This window comes from Aquarana catesbeiana, linkage group LG05, assembly GCF_042186555.1.
Source record: "Aquarana catesbeiana isolate 2022-GZ linkage group LG05, ASM4218655v1, whole genome shotgun sequence".
Classification (NCBI taxonomy): domain Eukaryota; kingdom Metazoa; phylum Chordata; class Amphibia; order Anura; family Ranidae; genus Aquarana; species Aquarana catesbeiana.
Window position 1 is genome coordinate 478,315,217 of NC_133328.1, and position 25,247 is coordinate 478,340,463.

General features: G+C 41.7%; 1 protein-coding gene across 6 annotated transcripts in view; it reads right to left on the minus strand.

Moving 5' to 3' along the window:
• ZNF521 (zinc finger protein 521) overlaps positions 1–25,247 on the minus strand; it is a 474,304-nt gene that overhangs the window by 50,752 nt on the left and 398,305 nt on the right. For all 6 annotated transcript variants that reach the window (XM_073631496.1, XM_073631494.1, XM_073631495.1 and 3 more), the window contains one exon: positions 15,046–15,161. In XM_073631496.1, the coding sequence (XP_073487597.1) occupies positions 15,046–15,161 (116 nt within the window). The remainder of the gene's footprint in view (positions 1–15,045; positions 15,162–25,247) is intronic.

Here is a 25,247-nt window from a genome sequence, read left to right on the forward strand (position 1 = left end):
TGGAGGCAGGATCCTGTGCGCGTTCCTCGCTGGAGATCATCCATCGCTGGAGATCAAGAATTGGATTACATCACTGGCGTAGGAGCATGGATTTATTGGATTACATCACTGGAATCTTTTTTTTATTTTTTTATTTTTAATAAAGGACTTGTCCCAAGCTGTCTCCTGTGTTTTTTTTTTTAACATTTTGACACTTTCTTTTTGTGAAATGGTAGAGGTACAATGTACCCCTTACCAATTCACATGGGGGGGCTGGGATCTGGGTGTCCCCTTCGTTAAAGGGGGCTTCCAGATTCCGATAAGCCCCCCTGCCCGCAGACCCCCACAACCACTGGGCAAGGGTTGCGGGGATGAGGCCTTGTCCTTATCAACATGGTGACATCCTCCCCATATTAAGGGCATGTGGCCTGGGACGGTTCAGGAGGGGGGCGTGCTCGGGTAAGGGTCTGGTATGGATTTTTGGGGGGAACCCCACGCCATTTTTAAAAAAAAATTTGGGGCGGAGTTCCCCTTAATAACCATACCAGACCTGAAGGGCCTGATAACGCAATTTTGGGGGACCCCCGCGCATTTTTTAAAAAATGACTTTTATGTGTATTGTCGGGACCGACAATTCATTAATAGCCGGCACTAGCGCTAGTACTTTTAAATGACTTTTTTTTTCCTTTAGAAATGTAATTTTGCGCTCGGACTGTTATAAACACAGGAAACATGCTCTAGTTTACAGGCATATTATAGACACCCCCCAGGTACGAAATTTAACCACCTCAATACTGTGCATTTTCGCCCCCTTCCTGCCCAAGCCATTTTTCAGCTTTCAGCGCTGTCGCAATTTGAATGACAATTTCGCGGTCATACAACACTCGACCCAAATGAAATTGTTATTTTTTTCCCCACAAATAGAACTTTCTTTTAGTGGTATTTGATCACCTCTGCGGTTTTTATTTTTTGCGTTATAAACAAAAGAAGAGTGACAAGTTTTAAAAAAAACACAATAATTTTAACCTTTTGCGATAATAAATATCCAATTTTTTTTTTCTTTAAAACAAATTTTTTCTCAGTTTAGGCCGATATGTATTCTTGTACATATTTTTGGTAAAAAAAAAAAAAAATCGCAATAAGCGTATATAGATTGGTTTGCGCAAAAGTTATAGTGTCTACAAAATAGGGGATAGTTTTATAACATTTTTATTTTTTTTTTATTTTTTTACTAGTAATGGCGGCGATCTGCGATTTTTATTGTGACTGCGATATTGCGGCGGACATATCAGACACTTTTGACACATATTTGGGACCATTCACATTTATACAGCGATCCGTGCTATAAAAATGCATTGATTACTGTATAAATGTGACAGGCAGTGAAGGGGTTAACACTGGGTGGTGATGGAGGGGTTAACTGTGTTGCTAGGGAGTGATTCTAACTGTAGGGGGCGGGGACTCACTAGGGGAGGAGACCGATCGGTGTTCCCCTGTACTGGGAACACACCATCGGTCTCCTCTCCTCTGACAGGACCGTGGATCTGTGTGTTTACACACACAGATCCACGGTCCTGCTGTGTTACCGGTAATCACGGGTGCCCGGCGGACATCACGGCCGCCGGGCACGCGCACCGGCGATCGTGCGCGCGCCCCCTGGTGGCCTAAGAAAGCGAGGACGTCATATGACGTCCGCCCGCAATGAGAGCTGCGCCGCCTGGCCGTCAATTGACGGCCAGCGGTCGGCAGGCGGTTAAAGGAATATTTCACTTTTATTGTTTCACTTTAAGCATTATTAAAATCACTGCTCCCGAAAAAACTGCCATTTTTAAAACTTTTTTTGCATTGATACATGTCCCCTGGGGCAGGACCCAGGTCCCCAAACACTTTTTATAACAATAACTTGCATATTAACCTTTAAAACTAGCACTAGCCAATGTTCGACTTGAACAGATAGCCCATCCATAATTACTACCATCCAGCGTTCCTAGTTCTCCTATGATGGACCTTTGCCTATAACAAAGCTAACCTAAAAGAGAACACCTACAAGCTATTTTTTAAAATCCTTCAAGATTTCGAGAATCACCATGCCTAATTAACCACTTCAATACTGGGCACTTTTACCCCCTTCCTGCCCAGGCCACTTTTCAGCTTTCAGTGCTGTCACACTTTGAATGACAATTGTGTGGTCATGCAACACTGCACCCAAACTACATTTTTATCATTTTGTTCACACAAATAGATATTTCTTTTGGTGGTATTTATTCACCACTGGGTTTATTTTTTGCTAAATTAAAAAAAAAAAAAATAAATAAAAAAAACAAGTTTTTCTTTGTTTCTTTTAAAAAATTAGCAAAAATAATCTTTCTTCATGAATTTAGGCCAAAATTGATCAATCCTGATGTACTGACGTCCTATCTCCTTTGTTGAGGCCCCAAAATGTCAGGACAGTACAGATACCCCCCAAATGAACCCTTTTTGGAAAGTAGACAGTCAAAGGTATTTAGTTAGAGGCATGGCGAGTTTGAAGTTGTCATTTTTTGTTATAAGCTTTTAGAAAATTAAGAAATGACATTTTTTTTTTTTTTTTTACATACTGTCACCAATGCAGTACAAGTGTGGTGGTGATCAAGGATACTGACTGGTGACCGTACGAAAAAAATGTTTTTATTATATATTTTTTCTTTTTTTTATAATTTTTTTTAAACGTATTTTGACCAGCGCAATATGTTGTTACCATAGTAACATTGTACTAGTCTGGGGAAGTGATCAGAATTTTTTTATTTTGCACATTAGGTCTGCATATAGCAATACATTTCATTGCTGTATGCAAGCATTTTACTGAATGAAATTGGTTTACTTAGTTTGTTCTGTGATTAGCTATGATTGGCCAGAGCTAATCACATGATACAGATGGGCTGTGATTGGCCCAATCTGTACCATGTGATCACACTGACCAATCACAGCTAGCAACACAATTGTATACAATGGATGGCTTGAAAGGAAGCCATCCATTGTTTACAACTGTCATGTGACCTGCTGTGATTGGTTACAGCAGTCACATGGTACTGGCAATGGGCCAGTACAGTATCAGTCATTAGCTGTGTCCAGTGGATGCAGCCAGTGACAGATCATGCTGCTGCGTGGCCCCGCACGGGGCACGATGCGGGGGGACCATATATTATGACGTCTACCCGGATCAACGAGAGGTTCCTGCTGGCATCATCTTGTTCTAGACCAGACAGGAACCAGTTAAGCATATGTCAGCCCCACTCCTGAAATGGGCATGCATATTACAGATCAGTGACACACCCATTAAGTGAACATGTAGTTTTTTAATAGCTTTAGAACTCCAACCTAAACAATTTGTCAGAAATAACAGCTCCAATATTTGTACACTATAGAGGACAGAGAACACCAGTAGTTACAATTTCAAATATGTTTATTGATAAGAATGTTCAAAAAACAAGTCATCACATTTCAGGGGCTCTGAAAGACCCAATGAACAAAAGTATTTCAGGGGTTCTGAAGGAACCCTTTCATCAAGGGCCTTCAGAACCCCCAAGTGAATTTAGAGCTGTCATAAGTATCTACTGATTAGCAATAACTGATCTGGAACAAGCATGTGGTACTTGATATATTAATGCTTATTTAGGGATATTGATTCGCTAAGTGTTAAAGGCAGGATTTTAAAATATGGCTTGTATTTTCATTCAGCACTGAGCTGCCTCACTGGACTGTGGACTATTTAAAGAGGAAGCAAACACTGAAAGCCAAGTAAAAACTTAGCTTAGGTGGCCGACTAAAAAGGCAGGAGCAAGCAAAAGGACTACTAGATAGCATTATCGCTGTAGACTTCTTGCAGCTGTCATTTCCCCATTACTGACTTACCATTACTTATTCTGTACTGTGTCCTGTGTAAAGGTGGCCATCTTGGTAGAGGCAGGACCATGCTTTCTCATGTCAGAGCCTCCACAAATCAGAACAATGAACAGCACAGAGATGATGATATCGCCAAATCTAACGCCTAAGAGGTTCAAAGCAGTAAAAGGCAACAGGGACTTAGATCTCACTCTGCAGATATACAGCTATAAGGTTGGATGCACAGTAGTGTGTAGACACACTTACATACCAGGAAGTGCACTGCTATTATTTAGAAGGAATTCAAGACACAGGGGATGCACAATGTGAGTTCAGTTCCACTTCAATAGAAGACTCGACACTTGGGATATTTTTCTATCCTGATTCGTTTCTTTTAAACACACAATTCTGTGCAATGGTTCAATAAAGTTTACTGAAAATCTGATGTAATACAATTCAGCACAATCATGTAAACACTTACTTGCTTTACTGTCATGTGCAAAAGTATTACTTGTATTAACAGAACCCATAAGGCTGGCACACAACAAATGTAAAACCTTTAAAGCCCAGAAAACAGTTGCAGTTGGCAACTCTGCAATAAAAGGCAAAAGCTAGTCTTTATTCGATAATGTCATCCTTTCATGGATAGATACTTTTTAAAGAAAATGTAAATGTTTTATACCCCAGGAGAGGCCAAGTCTTGCCCACCGCACAATCCTGGTAATGGCAGTGCAGTTTGTTTCTTTGGAGTCGTTTAAAATTACACGGTTTTAAAGGATTATTTTACCCTGCCTATTCAGAGGAAGCTTAAGACCTCCGTTTTATTTTCTTCTTCTAAATGAAGACACCGCAAGCATTGCTTTTAAGCACAATTCATCTTCTCTGCAACATTTCAGCCTTTTCGAGGCAGCTCAGCGCCCTCCTCCTTTCTCTGGCTTGCTTCCTCCTAAACTCTGGAGCCCTACTAGGTGTAGCTTCAGGGCAGAAAGGATGTAACATGCTGTGCCTAGCTGCAAATACTACAATAAAAGATAGCGCTGTGGATTCCTTGTACGCTCAGGTTGACGACTCAACTGCCTGATTGAGCAAACTCAATCAAGGCAAGACAATCGATATTTCTCTAGCTACACACAGCGGTTGACAGTTTCATTTGGATGTCCAAATTATTCAATGAACGTTCTACATCTGGATACTACTGAAATTAAATATTTTCTGATGAATGATGAAAAAATGTTTTTCTTTCTAAGCCTTTTGCCACTCTCGATAAGGATTTCCAACACCAGCAGCCACAACAGAGAGAAAGCTTTGTGGTGTTCAGACAAGCCAGAAAATGCACAATTCAGCGTGCGGAGGACAACAGGGGAATAGCATCCTCAGAAATCCTGAGATAGTGATAAGCAGCTGCATTGCAGGTGCACAAAAATGAGATTACTTTCATTTGCAGGCATTTAAATATTACCCCAGGACAGTTTCTTCTTTTGCCATCAGTTATACTACATTCTTACAACATTAATCTATTAATAGTAAACAGCACCGCTGTTCCTGCATTTCATGGATCTATGCCCAATGAATAAACTTAAGCAGGCATGACAAGAATTCCATCTTGCCTCATTGACCAGGCATCAGCTATCTATATAAAATGATTTATTTCTGTTCTGTCAGTATAAAAATGTTATCGTTTATATTACTACACCTAAACTGTACATGTAAAATGCAGAGACACATGGACCATGGTATTTTTACATTTTCTGGGTCTTGTCTTTCTTAGAGAGAGGTAAAGTAAGACTAATGCTAGAAATATGCAGGCTGACAGTGCCCCCCTTCTGAGCATGCTCATTTTCTGGCTGAAGGATAATACAGGAAGGGACGACAAAAAATATGACCAGGAACATTACCAATCAGCTTGGTGTGCTCCGTTGCAATACTACAAGCTTGAAATTTGCACTGACCTTGATGCCCATGTGCAACTCGACTGCCTCAATAGATTATTGTTTTTCTTCACAATGTTGTGTTTTGTTTGAAGTGACCCTCAGGGTTACTTGTAAAAAAAATTTTGGCAGGCTGTAATGAAAATCATCTATGCTTAATTTGCCAGTGCCCCATATCTTGAAATGCTAAAGCTTCATTGCTTCCTGGATGCTGCAATTATTCAACCCTTCTGGGTGGGTTGAATACCTTCTTCAACCTGTTGCGCACAGTGGTCCTTATTCCTGCTTATACAACCTGCAATGACGTATGAGCTGGTAAAAAGAAATACAGGGTGCTGGGGGTGAAGCAAGTATGCACACACATGGAAGTGCGAAATGCACGCAGGGTTAACACCTTTTCTAGAGGTTTTGAGACAATATTATAATGCCTATTAGCAGGCTTGCTTAGGGAGGCATTATACCCACCTCCACTCCAGCGATGTGGTGTCCCAGGGCTCTGAGCTGCACATATAGCAGACAGGCAGGTCAGAAAGGAAGGGTTTGCCATTAAAAAAAAAAAGTTCCACTTTAAGAGATATCCTGCTAATGGGTTTAATGATCTGGGCCTGTGTCCCATCAGAGATGCTGTGACCACAATGTTGTCATGCGATTTATCACAACTGACTTGGTGCCTGAAGCTTACTGTTTAATCTGATGATTTTGTCACTGATTTATGAATCTTGGAAAATAAGGGTGGCAGTTCAGTATGGCTCCCCATCTTCCTAAGTTTGGGGTTTATCAGACTTGATTGTCACAAGGCGCTCCATTAGACTGGAGCTAGGGAGCAAACTTTACAGAGGTGCCTTGGCACAACAATGTGGCTTTATATGCCATTTGCGAATGTGTATGCAAATTCAAAACTGGGTAAGTGGGCTGTGGTAACTTGGTCTTTCAGAAAGATTTTTTGATCAGTACTTGTGATTTATTTTGAGTAGTAGTAAAACTTATAGTATATAATGTGTTAGACAGGCTCAACTGGTAGTAAACCATAAACAAGTGCAGGTCTGTCCTGCATATGAATTTAGAAGGCAGTAAATAAACAGTTCAACACAGGAGGATTTTGCACAGCAAGCCCATAGCATAAAAAAAAAAAAAAAATCTGCTTGTCCAAGCCACAAACTAATTTTATAACTGTCCCTGACTGACAAGATCCCTAATAAACACAGCGCATGTATCTTAGTGTTCTGTCAGCAGTAAGCCTTTTTACCCAGCATGTGAGTCCTGAGTATGAGTCAGTTCATACATAAAAATGTCTGCGGACAGCTGAGACTTATATTGAAGACTGGCTAAAAGTTTACATAGTAAAGGATGCTTTATCCCAACCAAAGCTCTACAAGGCTCCGGGGCTCCAGGAACAAGAATATATCTTGGGTAGAACCTAAGGATCTGAGTTTGATAAAGTTTGTTTACTCCATATTAGCCATAAACACTAAGAGACATGATACATGGCATCCACAATGCTGCCAGCAAGTGTTAAAACCCACGTCAGTTTTTACTGCAATTTTGGGCTCCGTTAGAGAAAAAACTAGAGAAGAAGTAAGAGAACATTTGCAACATGGACACCGACCGCAATAAAAAGACTTCCCCTATTCTACTAAAAATAGTTGATTCCGGTGTTCCTGTAGATTTCCACTCACTTGAAACAACTGGTGAAACAACTGTCACTGTAAAAGTAAGCAAGGGGAAATCTCTTTAACAGGAACCTGGATATCAGTTAAAATCTGACAGGTGTTTTAATTATTCCCTATTTTGGCCGGTCATACAATTCTATAAACCACTTACACCAGCCTTGTCCATTGCGTGCGTTGCATTACTGTGCGTTGCATTAGGGCAGCCTATTCTTTTGAATGGGCTGCCAATGCACCACAGCAGACCAAAAAAAGTACATGCGGCATCTTTAGCAGCCAACCGCAAGTTAGTATGTAGCCATACATTGCGCCGCAATGCATATTCATCAGCAATGTGCACTGGGGTGCCATTCAAAAAGAATATCACCTAATTGCACAAATGCATATAGCGTGTCTTGCTGCGTAACGTGCAATACTGCAACTCAGTAGTGTGAATGGGCTCTAAAATTAATTCAATTATTTCTAACTGCATTTCTAAGTATTGTATTCAGATTAGGCGTTTCCCCTGTGGCTAAATGAAACAAAAAATGAACAGGCCCCTTAAAGAGGCTAAAAACGCAGTATGCTAGGCTTGACTGAATCTGGTAGAATACGCTGTGACTTATACACCTGCTTTACATACGTAAGATTTGTGCCTTTTTTGTCTAGGAAAGCTAGCACAGTTGGCTCTGTGCTTAGAAACTGCACTAATCTGAATACAAGGCTCCATAATGTGATCTAAATTGAAATCTCTATAAAAAACTGGAGCAGGTGGAGTGAAAACAGTTTGTATCAGCTCTAAATCTGAATCCTGAGCCTCAACATTTTAAGTAAATTTGCTGGTAAAGTTGCTGGATTTTCTGCTCTTAGCGTCAGTTTGCTTTACAATATATCCGTTTTATTCCAGTTACCATATACTTTTATCATATATTTAATAATACTAGTACACAACAGGGCAATATAAAATAGTGCAACAAGCAGTCTGCAAACTGCAGGTTTTTATATTTCCAGTGACTTAGATGTAACATACTGTGTTTTTGAACATATTTTTTTAGCTAGGTAAAATTGAAATAATTCATGTGAATTATGCCATGTCTTCTATCCAAGCCAGCAGATGTAGCTCTAGTCTACTTTTCACACAGTTAGCTATTTCAGAACTCAAAAATAAAGATTTTTTTTCCCATTTTCTGTACCCCATTGGGGAGATTCACCTTCACTCTCTGTTATAATGCCAAAACAGGAAGTGAGAGGAAATCCCTGCAAATTAAAGTAATACTAACATCTCAGGTTTTTTTAGTTAAAAATAACAAACATGTTATACTTACCTGCACTGTGCAGTGGTTTTGCACAGAGCAGCCCAGATCCTACTCTTTTCGGGTCCCTCTTCGGTGCTCCTGGCCCCTCCCTCCTGTTGAGTTCCCTCACAGAAAGCAGCTTGCTATGGAGGCACCCAAACCGAGCTGCAGACACGGAGCTGCCTGACCCTGCACACTTTCTCTCCTCATTAGCTGACTGACTTTGATTGTCAGCAGCGGGTGCCAATGGCACTGCACTGCTGTCTCAGACAATAAAGAGGGGAGCCCCGGGCAGATGGGGCTCAGGTAAGTATTAGGGGGGCTCAGAGGGGCTGCTGCACACAAAAGACTTTTTATCCTAATGCATAGAATACATTAAGATAAAAAAACCTGCGGCCTTTACAATCACTTTAACCATTTCAATACAGGGCACTTATACACCTTCCTGCCCAGACCAATTTTCAGCTTTCAGTGCTGTCGCAGTTTGAATGACAATTGCGCGGTCATGCAACACTGTACCCAAACTAAATTTTTATCATTTTGTTCCCACAAATAGAGCTTTCTTTTGGTGGTATTTGATCACCTCTGCGGTTTTTATTTTTTGCTAAACAAATAAAAAAAGACCGAAAATTTTGAAAAAAATAAAAGTTTTGCTTTTGTTTGTTAAAAAAAATGTAAATAAGTAAGTTTTCTCTTTCACTGATAAGGCGGCACTGACAGGCACTGATACGGCGGCACCGATGAGGTGGCACCAATGAGCTGGCACTGACGATGGGCACTGATGGGTGGCACTCATATGCAGCACTGATGGGCATTGATAGGCGGCACTGATGGGTGGCACTGGTTGGCACTTATGGGCAATGAAAGGCAGCACTGCTGGGCACTGATAGGGTGGCGCTGATAGGCGGCACTGATAGGCGGTACTGATGGGCACTGATACGTGGCACTGATGGGCACTGATACGCGGCACTGATGGGCATCCCTGGTGGAACTGGCAGTGGTAGGCATTGAAGTGGGCATTGATTGGCAGCTGCCTGGGCACAGATTGGCAGCTGCCTGGGCACACAGTGGCATTTTACTGGTGGTCTAGGGGCATACCTGGTGGTCCAGTGTGGATTGCTTCCCTGGTGGTCCTGGGTAGGATCCGAGGGTGGGCTGTGCTGATAAACAATCAGCACAGACCCCCCCTGTCAGGAGAGCAGCCGATCGGCTCTCCTCTACTCGCCTCTGTCAGACGCGAGTGAGGAAAAGCCGATCACCGTCTCTTTCCATTTACATTGTGATCAGACGTGATTGGACACTAGATCGGTGTTGCAGGGTGTCAGACTGACACCCCGCAACAACGATCGCCGCGATGCGCACCCCCGGGGGCCCGCAGCGGCTCGATATTCCTGATCACGTCATATGATGTCCGGTCAGGAATATCAAAGCACTTTGCCGCCATCATTTGGCAATAGGGCGGGTGGCAAGTGGTTAAGGGAATCCCTTTGGGCCTCCAAGGTTACCAGAACCAGTGTCCCAATTGGAAGAATTTCCCTCTATTACTTTTTCTGGGACAACGCAAAATTTGAGATTTTATTTTACTTTCACCTATAATGGTAAACAGGACAATTAGAATGAATTACCCTAACTGGGGGCACAGACAGCAATAATAACCTAATAGGTGTTCTAATCCATCTCCACTCTGTTGAAAACAGAAAAAAGTTCCAAGCTTCAATGGAAAAAAGTATCATAAATACTTATCTTACCCGTGTAGCACCCTCTAGTGTACAGTTTAGTAAATTTATGCTGACTCACAGTAGTTATGCAAGTCTGGGTAATTGCTGTGGGGTCAGCTTAAGGTCAGGGTGGAAGGCTCTGCAGACCAGTCCTCTATCGCCTCACCCTGGTTCTAGAGGTCCACGGAAACTTCTAGACACTAGGGAGGAGGTAAGGAGGCAGGGTCTGAATATTGATGGGAGTTTTGACTAATCCCTAGGCAGGAGGCCTGGCAGGGTGGTAAGACTGGCCCATAAATATTGAAGAACCTAGCCAGTGGGGGGTTGTTGAGTGGAAGATGGAGTGTTGAGGCTGGAGTTGTGAGGCCTGTAAGGGGACCCCGGGGCTGGGGAGCCCTGCCTCCAGGCTGGAGCTGAGGAGAGAGGAAAAGAAGCTGTAGAGGGATCGCCACTAATCTACCATCTCATCCAGGAGACATCCTGCTCAGCTAGCAAAGATCTGAACAGCACAAGGCCTGAACATAAGTCTATGCAAGCAGCAGGATTCAAGGGACCATGTGAGTACCCCTACCTGATGAGTACCCCTACTTGATCACCCCAGGGCCAATAAGGGAGAAGGATGTCAGATGCAATATTTAGCATGCCTACATGGGACAGTGTCACGGCTAACCTAAATCCCTTGAGAAAGGGGCATTTCTCAAGACAGCCAGGTGGGCTGGTATTTTCTACTGAAGGGACCCAGAGCTCCTACATACAGTTGAGGCCTTGCTATTTTCCAGCAAGGGGACACAGTGCTCCCACATACGGTTTGGGACTTGGGCTATTTCCACTAAGGGGACATAGAGCTCCTGCCAGAAGATATCTGCTACTGATCCATTAGGTTGAAGTTTTAAAAGGATGGCAGCACCATACCAGCTTATACAGAATATCTAAAAGATTTTTATATTGTAACAGCCAATGTGCTTCAGGGGCTTTTTACTCCCCTTCATCATGGCTAAAAACTAGACAATAAATTGGGGAGATTTCCCTTTACTTCCTGTCCCATAGCCAAAACAGAAAGTGGGAGGAAATTCCTCCACAAATCCCAGGTTGTTAACTGGGTCACCAGAAGTAGTGTCCCCAACGGTAGATTTCCCCTCTATTTCTATTCTGGTGACAACATAAATTTTGGGATTTTTTTTTCACTTTTAGTGATAACAGTAAACTGGACAAATAGAGAGGGTGATTCTCACCAACAGGGGCACAGATCGCAATAAAAGATGGACAGGTGTTCGAATCCCTCTCTACTCCATCCAAAACTAAAACAAAAGGTTTTCTTTTTGTTATTCTTTATGAAAAGTATAATTTCTATTTTTTGTGAAAGTTGTTTCTAATGGCAACTTTTTTTGTAATTGAAATAAAAAAAATAAAATAAAAACAGATTATAGCATAGACCTGGTCCTTTGTCTCTTCTTTGGTGGTCCCCAGCGAGCACTGTCATCCTCCTTGTGAGTGCCCCCATAGCAAACTGTGCACAATAGGGGCACCCGTGTGGGCGCACTCCCAACTGGGTACTGAGTGTACCCTGGGAATCCAGGAAGAGGGCACAGCCACACACACTCCTAGATTGTGAGCTCTAACGAGCAGGGCCCTCCTGTATTGAATTGTATTGTAACTGTGCTGTCTGTCCTCAAGTTGTAAAGCGCTGCAGAAACTGTTGGCGGTATATAAATCCTGTATAATAATAATAATGTACACACACACACACACACACACACAAACACACAAACACAATATTACCAAAAGTATTGGGACGCTAGCCTTTACACCCACATGAACTTTAATGGCATCCCAGTCTTAGTCCGTAGGGTTCAATATTGAGTTGGCCCACCCTTTGCAGCGATAACAGCTTCAACTCTTCTGGGAAGGCTGTCCACAAGGTTTAGAAGTGTGTCTATGGGAATGTTTGACCATTCTTCAAGAAGCGCATTTGTGAGGTCAGGAACTGATGTGGGCCAAAAGGCCTCGCTTGCAGTCTGCGCTCTACTTTATCCCAAAGGTGTTCTTTTAGATCTATCACAGCGTCCTCACCTCAACAGAACACCTTTGGGATGAATTAGAGTGGAGGAAACTGTAAGCCAGACCTTTTCGTCCTCATCAGTGCCTGACCTCACAAATGCGCTTCTGGAAGAATGGTCAAACATTCCCAAAGACACCCTCCTAAACCTTGTGGACAGCCTTTCCAGAAGAGTCGAAGCTGTTATAGTTGCAAAGGGTGGGCCAATTCAATATTGAACCCTATGTACTAAGACTGGGATGCAATTAAAGTTCATGTACGTGTAAAGGCAGACGTCCCAATAATTTTGGTAATATAGAATATATACCATATTTATCAGCGTATTACACGCACAGGCGTATAACACGCACATTCATTTTAAGAGGGAAGTTTCAGGAAAAAAACAAATTTTAAATAAGGAATGCCCATCTGCAGCCTCACAAGTGCCATCAATGCAGCAGCCTTGCCATTGCCATCAATGCAGCAGCCTTGCCATTGCCATCAATGCAGCAGCCTCGCCATTGCCATCAATGCAGCAGCCTCGCCATTGCCATCAATGCAGCAGCCTCGCCATTGCCATCAATGCAGCAGCCTCGCCATTGCCATCAATGCAGCAGCCTCGCCATTGCCATCAATGCAGCAGCCTTGCCATTGCCATCAATGCAGCAGCCTCACCATTGCCATCAATGCAGCCTGATCGATGCCCATCTGCAGCCTAGAGGGGACAGGGAGGGGGGCGGGACGAGCGCTGACAGATTACATACAGTGAGACTCTCCTATGATAGACAGAAGAGTGGTCCAGTGGCATCCCAGGAGACAGGACTTCCTATTACAGAGGCTGCCAAGTAAATAGGAGATTCTCACTGTATTTAATCTGATGGCCCTCGTCCCGACCCCCTCCCTGTCCCCTCCGAGGCAGCTAAAATTTAAGTATTTGCGTATAACACGCACGCACTATTTGCACCCAATTTTCATGGTGAAAAAGTGAGTGTTATACGCCAATAAATACAGTATATATATATACACACACACACATTCTGTATATATACATACACACAGTGTATGGATATACTGTATGTATGTATGTTAAAAACCACAGAAAAAAATGAAAAGATCCCATCAAAGTTCCCCTTAGATCAAATCAGTGACAAAAGAACTCAGATTGGTTGTTAATTACTGCATTTTATGCATTGCTCGCTGTCTAATTAAATAGCCCTTAACAGGCTCAGGATGAGGACTAAAAAAAAAAAAACACAGTACATGTAGCCCATAGCAACCTTTTAGATTATCCCTTTCACCTTCTGACCTGACAAAAAAATTACAGTCAGTGCCTACTTGGGAGATATGGGCAACAAAGATCTTTTCTTTTCAGTTTTCACATGAGGCCTTATGTGAAAAGATCCATTGTCCTAAAATTCTACTAACTTATACAGACTAATAAAATAGGGGAAAAGTACTGAAGGAAATAAACACTACACTGAAATACTGTAGTAGCTTTATTATTGTTCATGCCCTGCAGGAAAAACATAAAAAGGAAAAAATAGCTGTTTATTACAGATTGCGACACATTGGCTGATCAAATTCTCCACAAAACACTGTGAATGGCTATAAAGCTATCACTTCCACTCATCATATAGCTTTGTCCGCAGCAGTCTAAGCCACGGATAACCTCACATTACCTCATAAAAGCACAGTATAAAACTACAGCACATGCTTTCCAAAGCATGAACAAATAAGTAGCATACTGAAAGGCTTTCTCTTTTTGATAGGTAAAGAAGACTAAATAGTCCTTTTGTTTACCAGTCCCTACTTCTTACTGATAACCTGTTACTCTGACACAGCAGCCATTGCGGTCAATCTTTTGATAGAGAAATTGAAGCCATTGCGGTCAACCTTTTCATATAGAAACAGTTTTGTTGGCTATCCATGGAGATAGCTGAAGGCCATGAACATGGGACACCAGCAGGGCATGTTGGGAACAATGCAGATAGCTTAAGGCCACTAAACAACGCAAAACACAATGTTGGTGGCATGTTGGAGCTATGAGTTATAGTCCATATTCCCATCCCACACGTTCCTGGGAAGAACTCTAGGATACTGCGTGCTGTAGCAACCACCAGCTGGAGACTGGATCATGAAAGCCACAATGAATACTGTAGATTTGCCAGCATACCATGGATCTTCAGTCCAAGCGGTTTTTAATAAAGCGTGATCACATCACAAGCAAGAGAGGGCGTGTGCCTGATGAAGGGGTCCTGCGTGACTCCAAAACGTTGCGCTCTTGCTTGTGATGTGATCATGCTTAATTAAAAACCGTTTGGACTGAAGATCTGTGGCGTACTGGCAATATATTCAATAATGAAGCTATTGATGCCTCCAAGCATGGCAAAAGAGCATGTTGTTAGTATAGGACAGGTTTCTCTTTTGTTGCATTTGAACAGTCTTAAACCAGGTTATTTTCTGTGTACTTCTACTAGGATTCAACACTGGCATTGGCTGGCCTATGATTCAAATGTCACCTTATAAGAACTGATTGAAGTACACATCTGAGAATGGCGTCAACAACTTAGATTAAGAGATTACCTGCAGCTCGGTCTGAAAAAAGAATTTCTGTGGACATTGTGAGCAGTCATAGATCTTGTCCTCTTGTCCATGGGCTGAGAAAATGTGCTGCTGCAACTTGTTGGCTTGAACAAATACTACAAAAAAAAAAAAAAAAAGAGAAACATTTAATGTACAACATACAAACTAACCCTTACAACATATCAATTTCTAAAGCACTTCTAATGAACAATCCTGATTTGTGGCAAGTTGCTTCTCATACTTACACATCTGAGTCTTCCTCGCTCATTATTTTCTATATTAGGCAGTCACAATCTTTCAATACATATCTATTTGCCACTCAGTTGTAACTTGGACACTCTATCAGACATTTTAGACAAGATATTCTAAGGGTAAAAGCTACAGAAGAGAAGTCCGGATAAATTGTACAGTAAAAAAGAAGGCCTGGAGATGTGAATAGTGCTGACCAGAGGGGAAGAAATAAGTGCAGATAAATGTCTAAATATTAAATGCATATTGCAGGAGGAATAATCCAGACTGTGCAAAAAGAACCATTGGTATTTTCTTGTTTCAATTAATATAATTTGTATTACGAGTTGCACTGTGATCATTAGAATGTCATTGACAATAAACTTTCAAGTGGAACTTCAGCCTCTTAACGAACATTGACTTTTTTAAATCCTTATGCTGATAGCATTAGTAAATAGATAGGCAAGTATATCATATTTACCTTTTAAACAGTTTTTTGTACCTTTCTTTAATTACTTCCTGGTTTCCATGCCTAGACAAATTATGTCATGCACCCCAGGTGTCTTCAGGAGGGGAGGAGGGGATTTCTCAACTAAGCACAACCTCCTGCCTGCATGTCTGAGCTAAGGGCAGATGGATTCCAGGAAGTAAATGCTACATGAATCATCTGCCATTACTCAAGATGGCCACTGCCAGAAATGCTAGGGGGGGGCGTTTTTGCAAGTGATTTCTCAGCAAAAAAAGGAATGAAAAACATGGAAGGTTGGGGGAGTTTGCTTTGAATATTACAAATGACTTAAATAGTGCTTTTGGTTTGTGGTGCTCAGATACAATGTAGCTCCACTTTAAAAAAATAGCTTTTTCCACTTCAGTGGATATAGTTAATTTTTTATTTTTTATTAGGGCTCACTCTTGTTATGACAGCAATGCTTCTTCCAGAGGAACATATGCCCACCATGTCAATGCTTATCTTATGCCATAATGCTGTAGGGAGGGTTCAAGGTAAAGAAGCTTAAAGTAGCTGTAAAGGTAAAATGTTTTTAACCTTAACCACTTGACCACTGGGCACTTAAACCCCCTTAATAACCAGACCAATTTTCAGCTTTTGGTGCTCTCACATTTTGAATGACAATTACTCAGTCATGCAACACTGTATCTATATGAATTTTTTGTCCTTTTTTTCACACAAATAGAGCTTTCTTTTGGTGGTATTTAATCACCGCTGGGTTCTTTATTTTTTGCGCTATAAAAGAAAAAAGACCGAAAAATCTGTAAAAAAATAAATTTTTCTTCATTTCTGTTATAAAATTTTGAAAATTAGTAATTTTTCTTCATATATTTTGGCCAAAATTTATACCGCTACATATCTTTGGTAAAAATAACCCAAATTAGTGTATATTATTTGGTCTTTGTGAAAGTTATAGCGTCCACAAGCTATGGTACCAATATCTGAAAATTGATCACACCTGAAGTACTGACGGCCTATCTCATTTCTTGAGACCCTAACATGCCAGAAAAGTACAAATACCCCCCAAATGACCCCTTTTTGGAAAGAAGACATTTCAAGGTATTTAGAAAGATGCATGATGAGTTTTTTGAAGTTGTCATTTTTTCCCACAATTCTTTGCAAAATCAAGTTTTTTTTTTTTCTTTTTTTTTTTTCACAAAATTGTCATATTAGCAGGTTATTTCTCACACACAGCATATGCATACCACAAATTACACCCCAAAACACATTCTGCTATTACTCCCGAGTATGGCGATACCACATGTGTGAGACTTTTACACAGCGTGGCCACATACAGAGGCCCAACATGCAGGGGAGCACCTTCAGGCGTTCTGGAGCACCCAGGCCAATTCTGACATTTCTCTCCTACATGTAAAAATCATCATTTATTTGCTAGAAAATTACATAGAACCCCAAAACATTATATATGTTTTTTTAGCAAAGACCCTAGAGAATACAATAGCGGTCATTGCAACTTTTTATCTCGCACGATATTTGCGCAGCAATTTTTGGAACGCGTTTTTTTTGGAAAAAAAAACAGTTTTTTGCTTTAAAAAAAAACAAAACAGTAAGGTTAGCCCAATGTTTTTGCATAATATGAAAGATGAAGTTACGCCGAGTTAATAGATACCTAACATGTCACCTTTCAAAATTGCACACGCTTGTGGAATGGCGCCAAACTTCACCACTTAAAAATCCCCATAGGCGACGCTTTAAAATTTTTTACTGGTTACAAATTTTGAGTTACAGAGGAGGTCTAGGGCCAAAATATTTGCTCTCGCTCTACCGATCGCAGCGATACCTCACATGTGTGGTTTGAACACCGTTTTCATATGTGGGCGGGACTTACGTATGCGTTCGCTTCTGCATGCGAGCACACGGACAGGGGCGCTTTAAAAAATTTTTATTTTTTTTTATTGTTCATTTTACTTTATTTATTTTAGTTTGACACTTTTTTCCAAAAAAAAAAAAATTTTGATCACTTTTATTCCTATTACAAGGAATGTAAACATCCCTTGTAATAGGAATATGGCACGACAGGTCCTCTTTACAGTGAGATATGGGATCAATAAGACCCCACATCTCACCTCTAGGCTGTTCCTGAAATAAAAAAAAAAAAAAAAAAAAAAAAAAAAGATCCTGGCTTCGATCATAGCGGTGAGTCGGTAGAAGCACCGGAGGGCGGCGGGAGGGGGGGGCGTCCCCTCTCGCCTCCCGTAAGAACGATCAAGCAGTGTAACAGCTGCTACGATCATTCTTATGGTGTAGGGAATCGCCGGCTGAAAAAGATGATATCTGAATGATGCCTGTAGCTGCACCCATCATTCAGATATCCCCGCACAAAGTCAAGGACGTCGTATGACGGAAGGCGGGAAGTGGTTAAAACGCTTTTTTTTTTTTTAACACAAAGTTGTCCATTTATACAATATTTCTAACACATAGCATGTATATACCAAAAATGACCCCCCAAAATAGATTCTCCTACTATTCCTGAGTACGGCGATACCACATGTGTGAGACTTCCACAGCCTGGCCACATACAGAGGCTGGGTACGGCTGAGCATGGCTGGGTATTGCAGAGTATCGCCGAGTATGACTGGGTATGGCAGAGTATGGCTGGGTATCACCGAGTATTGCAGAGTATGGCTGGGTATCACCGAGTATTGCAGAGTATGGCTGGGTATTGCAGAGTATGGCTGGGTATTGCAGAGTATGGCTGGGTATCACCGAGTATTGCAGAGTATGGCTGGGTATTGCAGAGTATGGCTGGGTATGGCAGAGTATGGCTGGGTATGGCAGAGTATTGCGGGTTATGGCAGAGTATTGCAGATTTTTGTGGGGTATTGCAGAGCATGGCTGGGTATGGCAGAGTATGGCTGGGTATCACTGAGTATTGCAGAGTATGGCTGGGTATTGTGGGATATTTCAGGGTATTTCAGGGTATGGCAGAGTATTGCGGGGTATTCCAGGGTATGGCAGAGTATTGCGGGGTATTGCAGGGTATGGCAGAGTATTGCGGGGTATTGCAGGGTATGGCAGAGTATTGCGGGGTATTCCAGGGTATGGCAAAGTATTGCGGGGTATTCCAGGGTATGGCAAAGTATTGCGGGGTATTGCAGGGTATGGCAGAGTATTGCGGGGTATTGCAGGGTATGGCAGAGTATCGCGGGGTATGGCAGAGTATCGCGGGGTATGGCAGAGTATTGCGGGGTATGGCAGAGTATTGCGGGGTATGGCAGAGTATTGCGGGGTATGGCAGAGTATTGCGGGGTATGGAAGAGTATTTCCGGGGTATTGCAGGGTATGGCAGAGTATTGCGGGGTATTGCAGGGTATGGCAGAGTATTGTGGGGTATTCCAGGGTATGGCAGAGTATTGTGGGGTATTCCAGGGTATGGCAGAGTATTGCGGGGTATGGCAGAGTATTGCGGGGTATTCCAGGGTATGGCAGAGTATTGCGGGGTATTCCAGGGTATGGCAGAGTATTGCGGGGTATTCCAGGGTATGGCAGAGTATTGCGGGGTATGGCAGAGTATTTTGGGGTATTGCAGGGTATGGCAGAGTATTGCGAGGTATTGCGGGGTATGGCAGAGTATTGCGGGGTATGGCAGAGTATTGCGGGGTATGGCAGAGTATTGCGGGGTATTGCAGGGTATGGCAGAGTATTGCAGGGTATGGCAGAGTATTGCGGGGTATTGCAGAGGGAATTGCAGAGTATTGCACAGCATTGCAGGGCATGCAGAGTAGTAGGGATGGCTGAGCATGGATGGATGGATGGCTGGATGTCTCTGTGCAGCGCTGTGGGCACTACAGATGCAGCCCACAACGCTGCAGCCATCCATCCATCCGCCTCTTCGGTCACTGTGTACCGATCGGTACACAGGAGGGGAGGAGAGGGGGAGGAGAGGAACCGGCGTCATCAGATGACGCCGGTTTGTTTACATGTGATCGCTCCGTCATTTGACGGAGCGATCACATGGTAAACGGCTGCGATCAGCGGCCATTTACCGCGATCTGTGATGCGCCGGGTCCTGTGGACCCGGCGATCATGGATGCTCTCGAGTGCGCGCCCTAGGGGGCGCGCGAGAGCAGAATTCTGGGAGGACGTCCCTGGACGTCCTCCCAGAGTTAAACAACCGCCCTGTAGCCGTCATTTGGCTATGGGCCGGTTGTTAAGTGGTTAATGCAATCTCTGCAGCAGAGAGCAGCAGTTCTCGCTCTCCTCACTGGACACAGAGGCAGGTTATTGGCTCCCGCTGTTGTCAATTACAGCCTGTGAGGAGAGAGCAGGAGGCAGAGCTGAGCCACGCTGTGTTTAAGGACACACACAGCACATCTCAGGTTCGAGCCCACATGAGTGCCCCTACAGCAAGTGGCTTGCTATGGGGCCACTTGGCAGGAGGGGAGCCAGGAGGGCTGGTGGGGAACACCAAAAGAGGAAGATTAGGGCTTCTCTGTGAAAAAACATTGCACAAAACAGGTAAGTGCAATTTTAACCTGTGTGTGTCACCTTGTGTGTCTCTACAAAGGCCAAACACTCCAGGGTAAGTAAACTTTTGACCAGGGCCATTTAGGTGAATTCTGTTATAAGTTAAAAAGGAGCCAAACAACTATGTGATAATAAATGGCTTCATATGATCACTATTCTTAAATAAAATAAATATTTTTTTGGTATGGTCATATTTTCAATAAGAATGCCAAAATGTCATAGTTTCTGACAGAGTATTCAACCTTTTGAACACAACTTTATATACAGTATATATAAATATGTTATTGGGTCATTTTATTGTATTTACTTATGTAGCAGGGAGCTGGCTATCTTACCTGCAGTATCAGAAGACACTCTGCAGTGAGCCCATTTCCCTTTAGTGCCAGCTAAGACTCTGTCATCACATCCTGTCAGCAGAGTGATTACCACCAGGGAGCAAAGCATACAGGGAATTGTAGTTCCAGGACTCAAGTTTCACATTCAGATTGAACTGTATGGAACTACAAGAGCCAGCAAGCACTGGAGAAAGGGAAACAATGACTCCATCTTGTTTGCCTGAGGGAATTCAGTTATGAGGCAGGAGAAAAGACTGGATTCTGGGGAGAGTTGCCTCCCGGGTCAGTCCATAGTTTGTTTACAAGCCCCACAGCTGGTCGGGGACTCCCAGCCTGACAGAGGGGGATCCCAGGTGAACATACAGGCGCACCTGCATCGACAGTGGGGAAGCATTCCAGTGTGAGGTGACCAGTGGAGTCACCAGAAGAGCCTGCACATTTCCAGGACATTTGTTTGGGCCTGACTACAGGATTTGCTGAGGGGGCACTTGCCCATTTGCAGGAAACAAGGACAATGCACACAGACAGAGCTGTTTACTTTGCCCATCCAGTTTTATGAACACTGTACACAGTCATCATTGCTCTTAGTCACCTTGCTGACACCCGTAGTGCCACAGGACACACAAGGCCATTCAGATACAGTGACACTGTATACAGACACCATTGTTCTTTTAACTTGCTGAGGAAGATCCTGCATTCTTTACTTGATAATCCAGGCCAGTTGTGTTGTTTGACTCTGCTATTCAGGAGTTTAAGTACACCAACTAAAGTGGCTAGCCAAAGATCCAAGGCCTCATCTTTCTTCCAAGGGACTGAAATTACTGGTGCCATACAGGCACGTACGTACACACATACTCAGGGTTCTGTATTTGTAGTGTAGTGTAGTCTAACTTGGGAGTTAAGCCACTTCTTGTAGAACTGACTGAACTGTGGGTTAGATTATATCCTTGGCAGAACAGGTATGTTTGAGGCCCCAGTCACAAATACACACTCTAACAGGCATGTTGGAATGTGCTAAAAAATATGGTTCATGCAAAGCATTGGTATAGATCAGGCCTGTATGTGTGTCCTGCAGCATGGTTTTGAAAATAGTTCATGTCTGGGTTTTTTCAAAAGGTGATGCGTGGAAACTAATGTATTATACTTTTTCATGCATTTTCAGTTCCTGGTAAGAGGCCTAAAATTACATAATGCAATATGTATGCAAAACACGCATCAATACACATAAAAAAAAAAATATGTTAAATGCATGAAATGGAAAGGTGTGAAAATGGCCTTAGGTTGTGCCTAAAGGTTCAGATCAAGATTCCAGTGGTCATTGAGTATGGTTAAATATTTTGAAGGCTGATCAGGATGCTTTATTACCAGTACTTTTTTTTATTAATTGTATGTAACTGCTTGTTATTTGTATTCAGATTTGTATGTTACCACTCACCATAGTTAGAGAAAAAAAAACAAAAAAAAAAAAACGGATCACATATACAATGTTTTGACAAGGCAAAGAAAATAGCTACATTTCTAAACAAAAGAACAATTGCTTGTAATAAATAAAACTCATATCCCACAGATACTCCAGGGCAGGGACAGGAAAATGGGAAATTGGTAGACTCTCTTTGGATACATTCAGATCAACTAAACCTACATGGAGAATGCAGGGGTTTCAATAATACAAACATGTTCAATTTTAATGACTACAAAACAAGGCCCTAAGAATGTGTAAGAGTTTACCTGGGAGACATACTATTAATAATTAAATTGTATATGCCAGAGGCAGAATTTGGGTTGGCAGCACTGACTTCTGATAGATGCTTGGTGCACTGTGACCTAAAAAAAAGTTTGCATGTAGAATATTTATTGGCATAGGCAGAGGGAGATTGATTAAGAATGCTACCATTTGACTCTGTCTCCAGTCTTATCATTACAATTATTCTAATTTTAAGCTCACTGAAAAAAAGAAATAGGATATTACATAGTGACTCATACATTTTAATCACATTTTCTCATTAGATCAGGACCAGTGAACTCATTAGAAAATAAACATTTATTTCATTACATCAAAACTAAATTTAATATTGTTTACTAACCTTAAACTGGACATACTGAAAAACACAGCTAAAACCAACCTATTTCTTTTGAGAACCTTGGTATTCTATACAAATTCCAATTATGGAAGAGGTGAACAGAGATGCAACTTTACAGAAATATGCCTAAAAACAATGTACACCACGAGAGGGTAGACACGCAATGAAAATTAATCCTTGCGAATATCACAACTCTAAAGTAGGAGCTGGGGGAGAATCAGCCAACCAAAGAACATTCCTAAGTGAAAGATTTTAGGGGAGTGACTCCTTTAAAATGAAGGATAAATTAATATGCCAAAATTCATACTGCCTTAACCAAAAGCAACCAAACACCTTTCAATAAATTACTGAAATGCTAAATCTTTAAGATTGTTTTGGGTACTTACCCTTTTTGTCATACCAACAGACCTACAAAGAAGGAATGATCAAAGATGGCTTGCAGCAAGCTGCAGTCCACTAAAAATGGATATAGCAGCTTTGGACAATTGCTAGTAGTAAAATTTTGTTTTCTCAGGGTCCCCTGTGAGATTTTTGCACACTTTGGGTGGAACTGTTGAAGGTGTCTTACCATTTACTCAATATTATGGATAATGCAATACTATTGCTGTAGCAGAAAGAATAAGGCTCTAAGTGTGCGGGAACATAGCCAGGAACCATAGCAGGGGAATTTTTGTTGGGCTTACCCTTTAACGTTGCCTTTACAAGGCCATTCATTTGTTAACCACCATTAGGTGATTCAACTCACCATCGCGTACAGAAAACTAAAGTATGTTTTGAGTGGACAAACACTCTAATGTTCAAGTGTATTTTTAAATAGAAAAAAAAATGAAATCTCAGTAATTAAAACTCATTTAAAATACAAGACAAGTGTTTACATTTCTGGAGCATGAAAAGGACTTGTATAGTGGGCAGAGATAAATGTGTTCCTTGTTTGCTTTTTTTTTTTTTTACATATGGAAGTTTTTACCCATCTATGGGATCTGGGCTCTCTGCTCTAGACTGACTATGCCATCCACATTGTCCTGGACAGATGACAGCCCCCATACAACTAAATTTCCAGAAATCTCAAACTCCACCACCCACCCAAATAATCCACAATGAGGAAACAATTAAAACCCAGGGAGATGGCAACAATTGGAAATGCTACCCCTGCCACCTTGGAATGATTATGGCACCGACATAACTGACTCATGGCATTTGCACAGTTCTTTCTTGGATAGTCAGCAGTCACATTTACATCGATCCACCAGACAAATTCAATTTACCCAACCCATATACTTACTATATACTTGCATACCCCTCGAGTTATGTGCACCCACCAAGAATACTTCCTATTTTATCTTATTTTTTTTTATGAGCACATGTCTAGACAATTCCATTTAAATTGTCTTTTTGAAAAGCATGGACTTACAGCTTGTAAAATCCTTATATGCAATACCGTGCACTTCAAATGATGGAAGCATTTCTTATGGCCTTCCAAGGGAACTTCTAGATGCCCCCCATCCCATCCCATATCTATACTAAGACAAATATGGAGGATGGTTTTTCTGACCTACTTTTAGAAATGCCAGTTTCTTTTTCGAACATAAAACAGTTTTTGGACTGAATGCATTCTGTCAGTATTTTAAAACAGATGCATTGTTGTTGACAAGTGTAAACAGGAAATCAAACTGTGACAATGATAATCAATCAAGGGCCAACCACTCAACAAAAGAAGCCATATGCTGGGTCTAGGCTGTCATTCTGCAATTCCAAACCTCTATTTATTAATTAGCAGGTATCCAATCCGCTGAAATGATGGAAATTACAATTATAGTATATGCTTTATTGGCTGTGTAGTCTATGTTATGCAAACAATGGTTGCATTTTCTTATATACAGTAGATACCAATTAAGACTGCCCAGAATAAATAAAGGACAGTAGAAAGTGTCACACATGAACCACATAAACATGCCATTGTTGTTCTCAGTCATATCACCTAACCTGATGAAGCATTTCTCAAAGTATAGTTAGAGGATGAGAATAAAGATAGTCTTTATACAGCGGGTAAAATAGGTATCAAACACATCACCATTATTCTAGGTAAATATATTTTTAAAGGTGCCATCGACCTGAAATTTTCACCACATGTCGGTAACAACCCATACAATGAAACCAAAACAAAGAAGTTCAAAAATAAGGTTATATGTAATAAAATGGAATGACACAGGAAAAAAGTATTGAATGCATGAAGAAAGGGAGGTGCAAAAAGTCATGGAACGCCAAGACACCAGCTGAAATCTATCAGTAATTAGAAAGCAATCCTGCCCATTGTCAGTGCAAATTAATATCAGCTGATTCAGTCTTAACTGATGGCCTATAAAAAGGTGTCTCGTTACCAAGGTGTCACACAAGAAACATCTCATGATGGGTAAAAGCAAAGAGCTCTCTCAAGACTTTCACAACCTTATTGTTGCAAAACATACTGATGCCATTGGTTACAGAAGGATTTCTAAACTTCTGAATGTTTCAGTGAGCACTGTTGGGGCCATAATCCGGAAATGAAAAGAACATAATTTTACC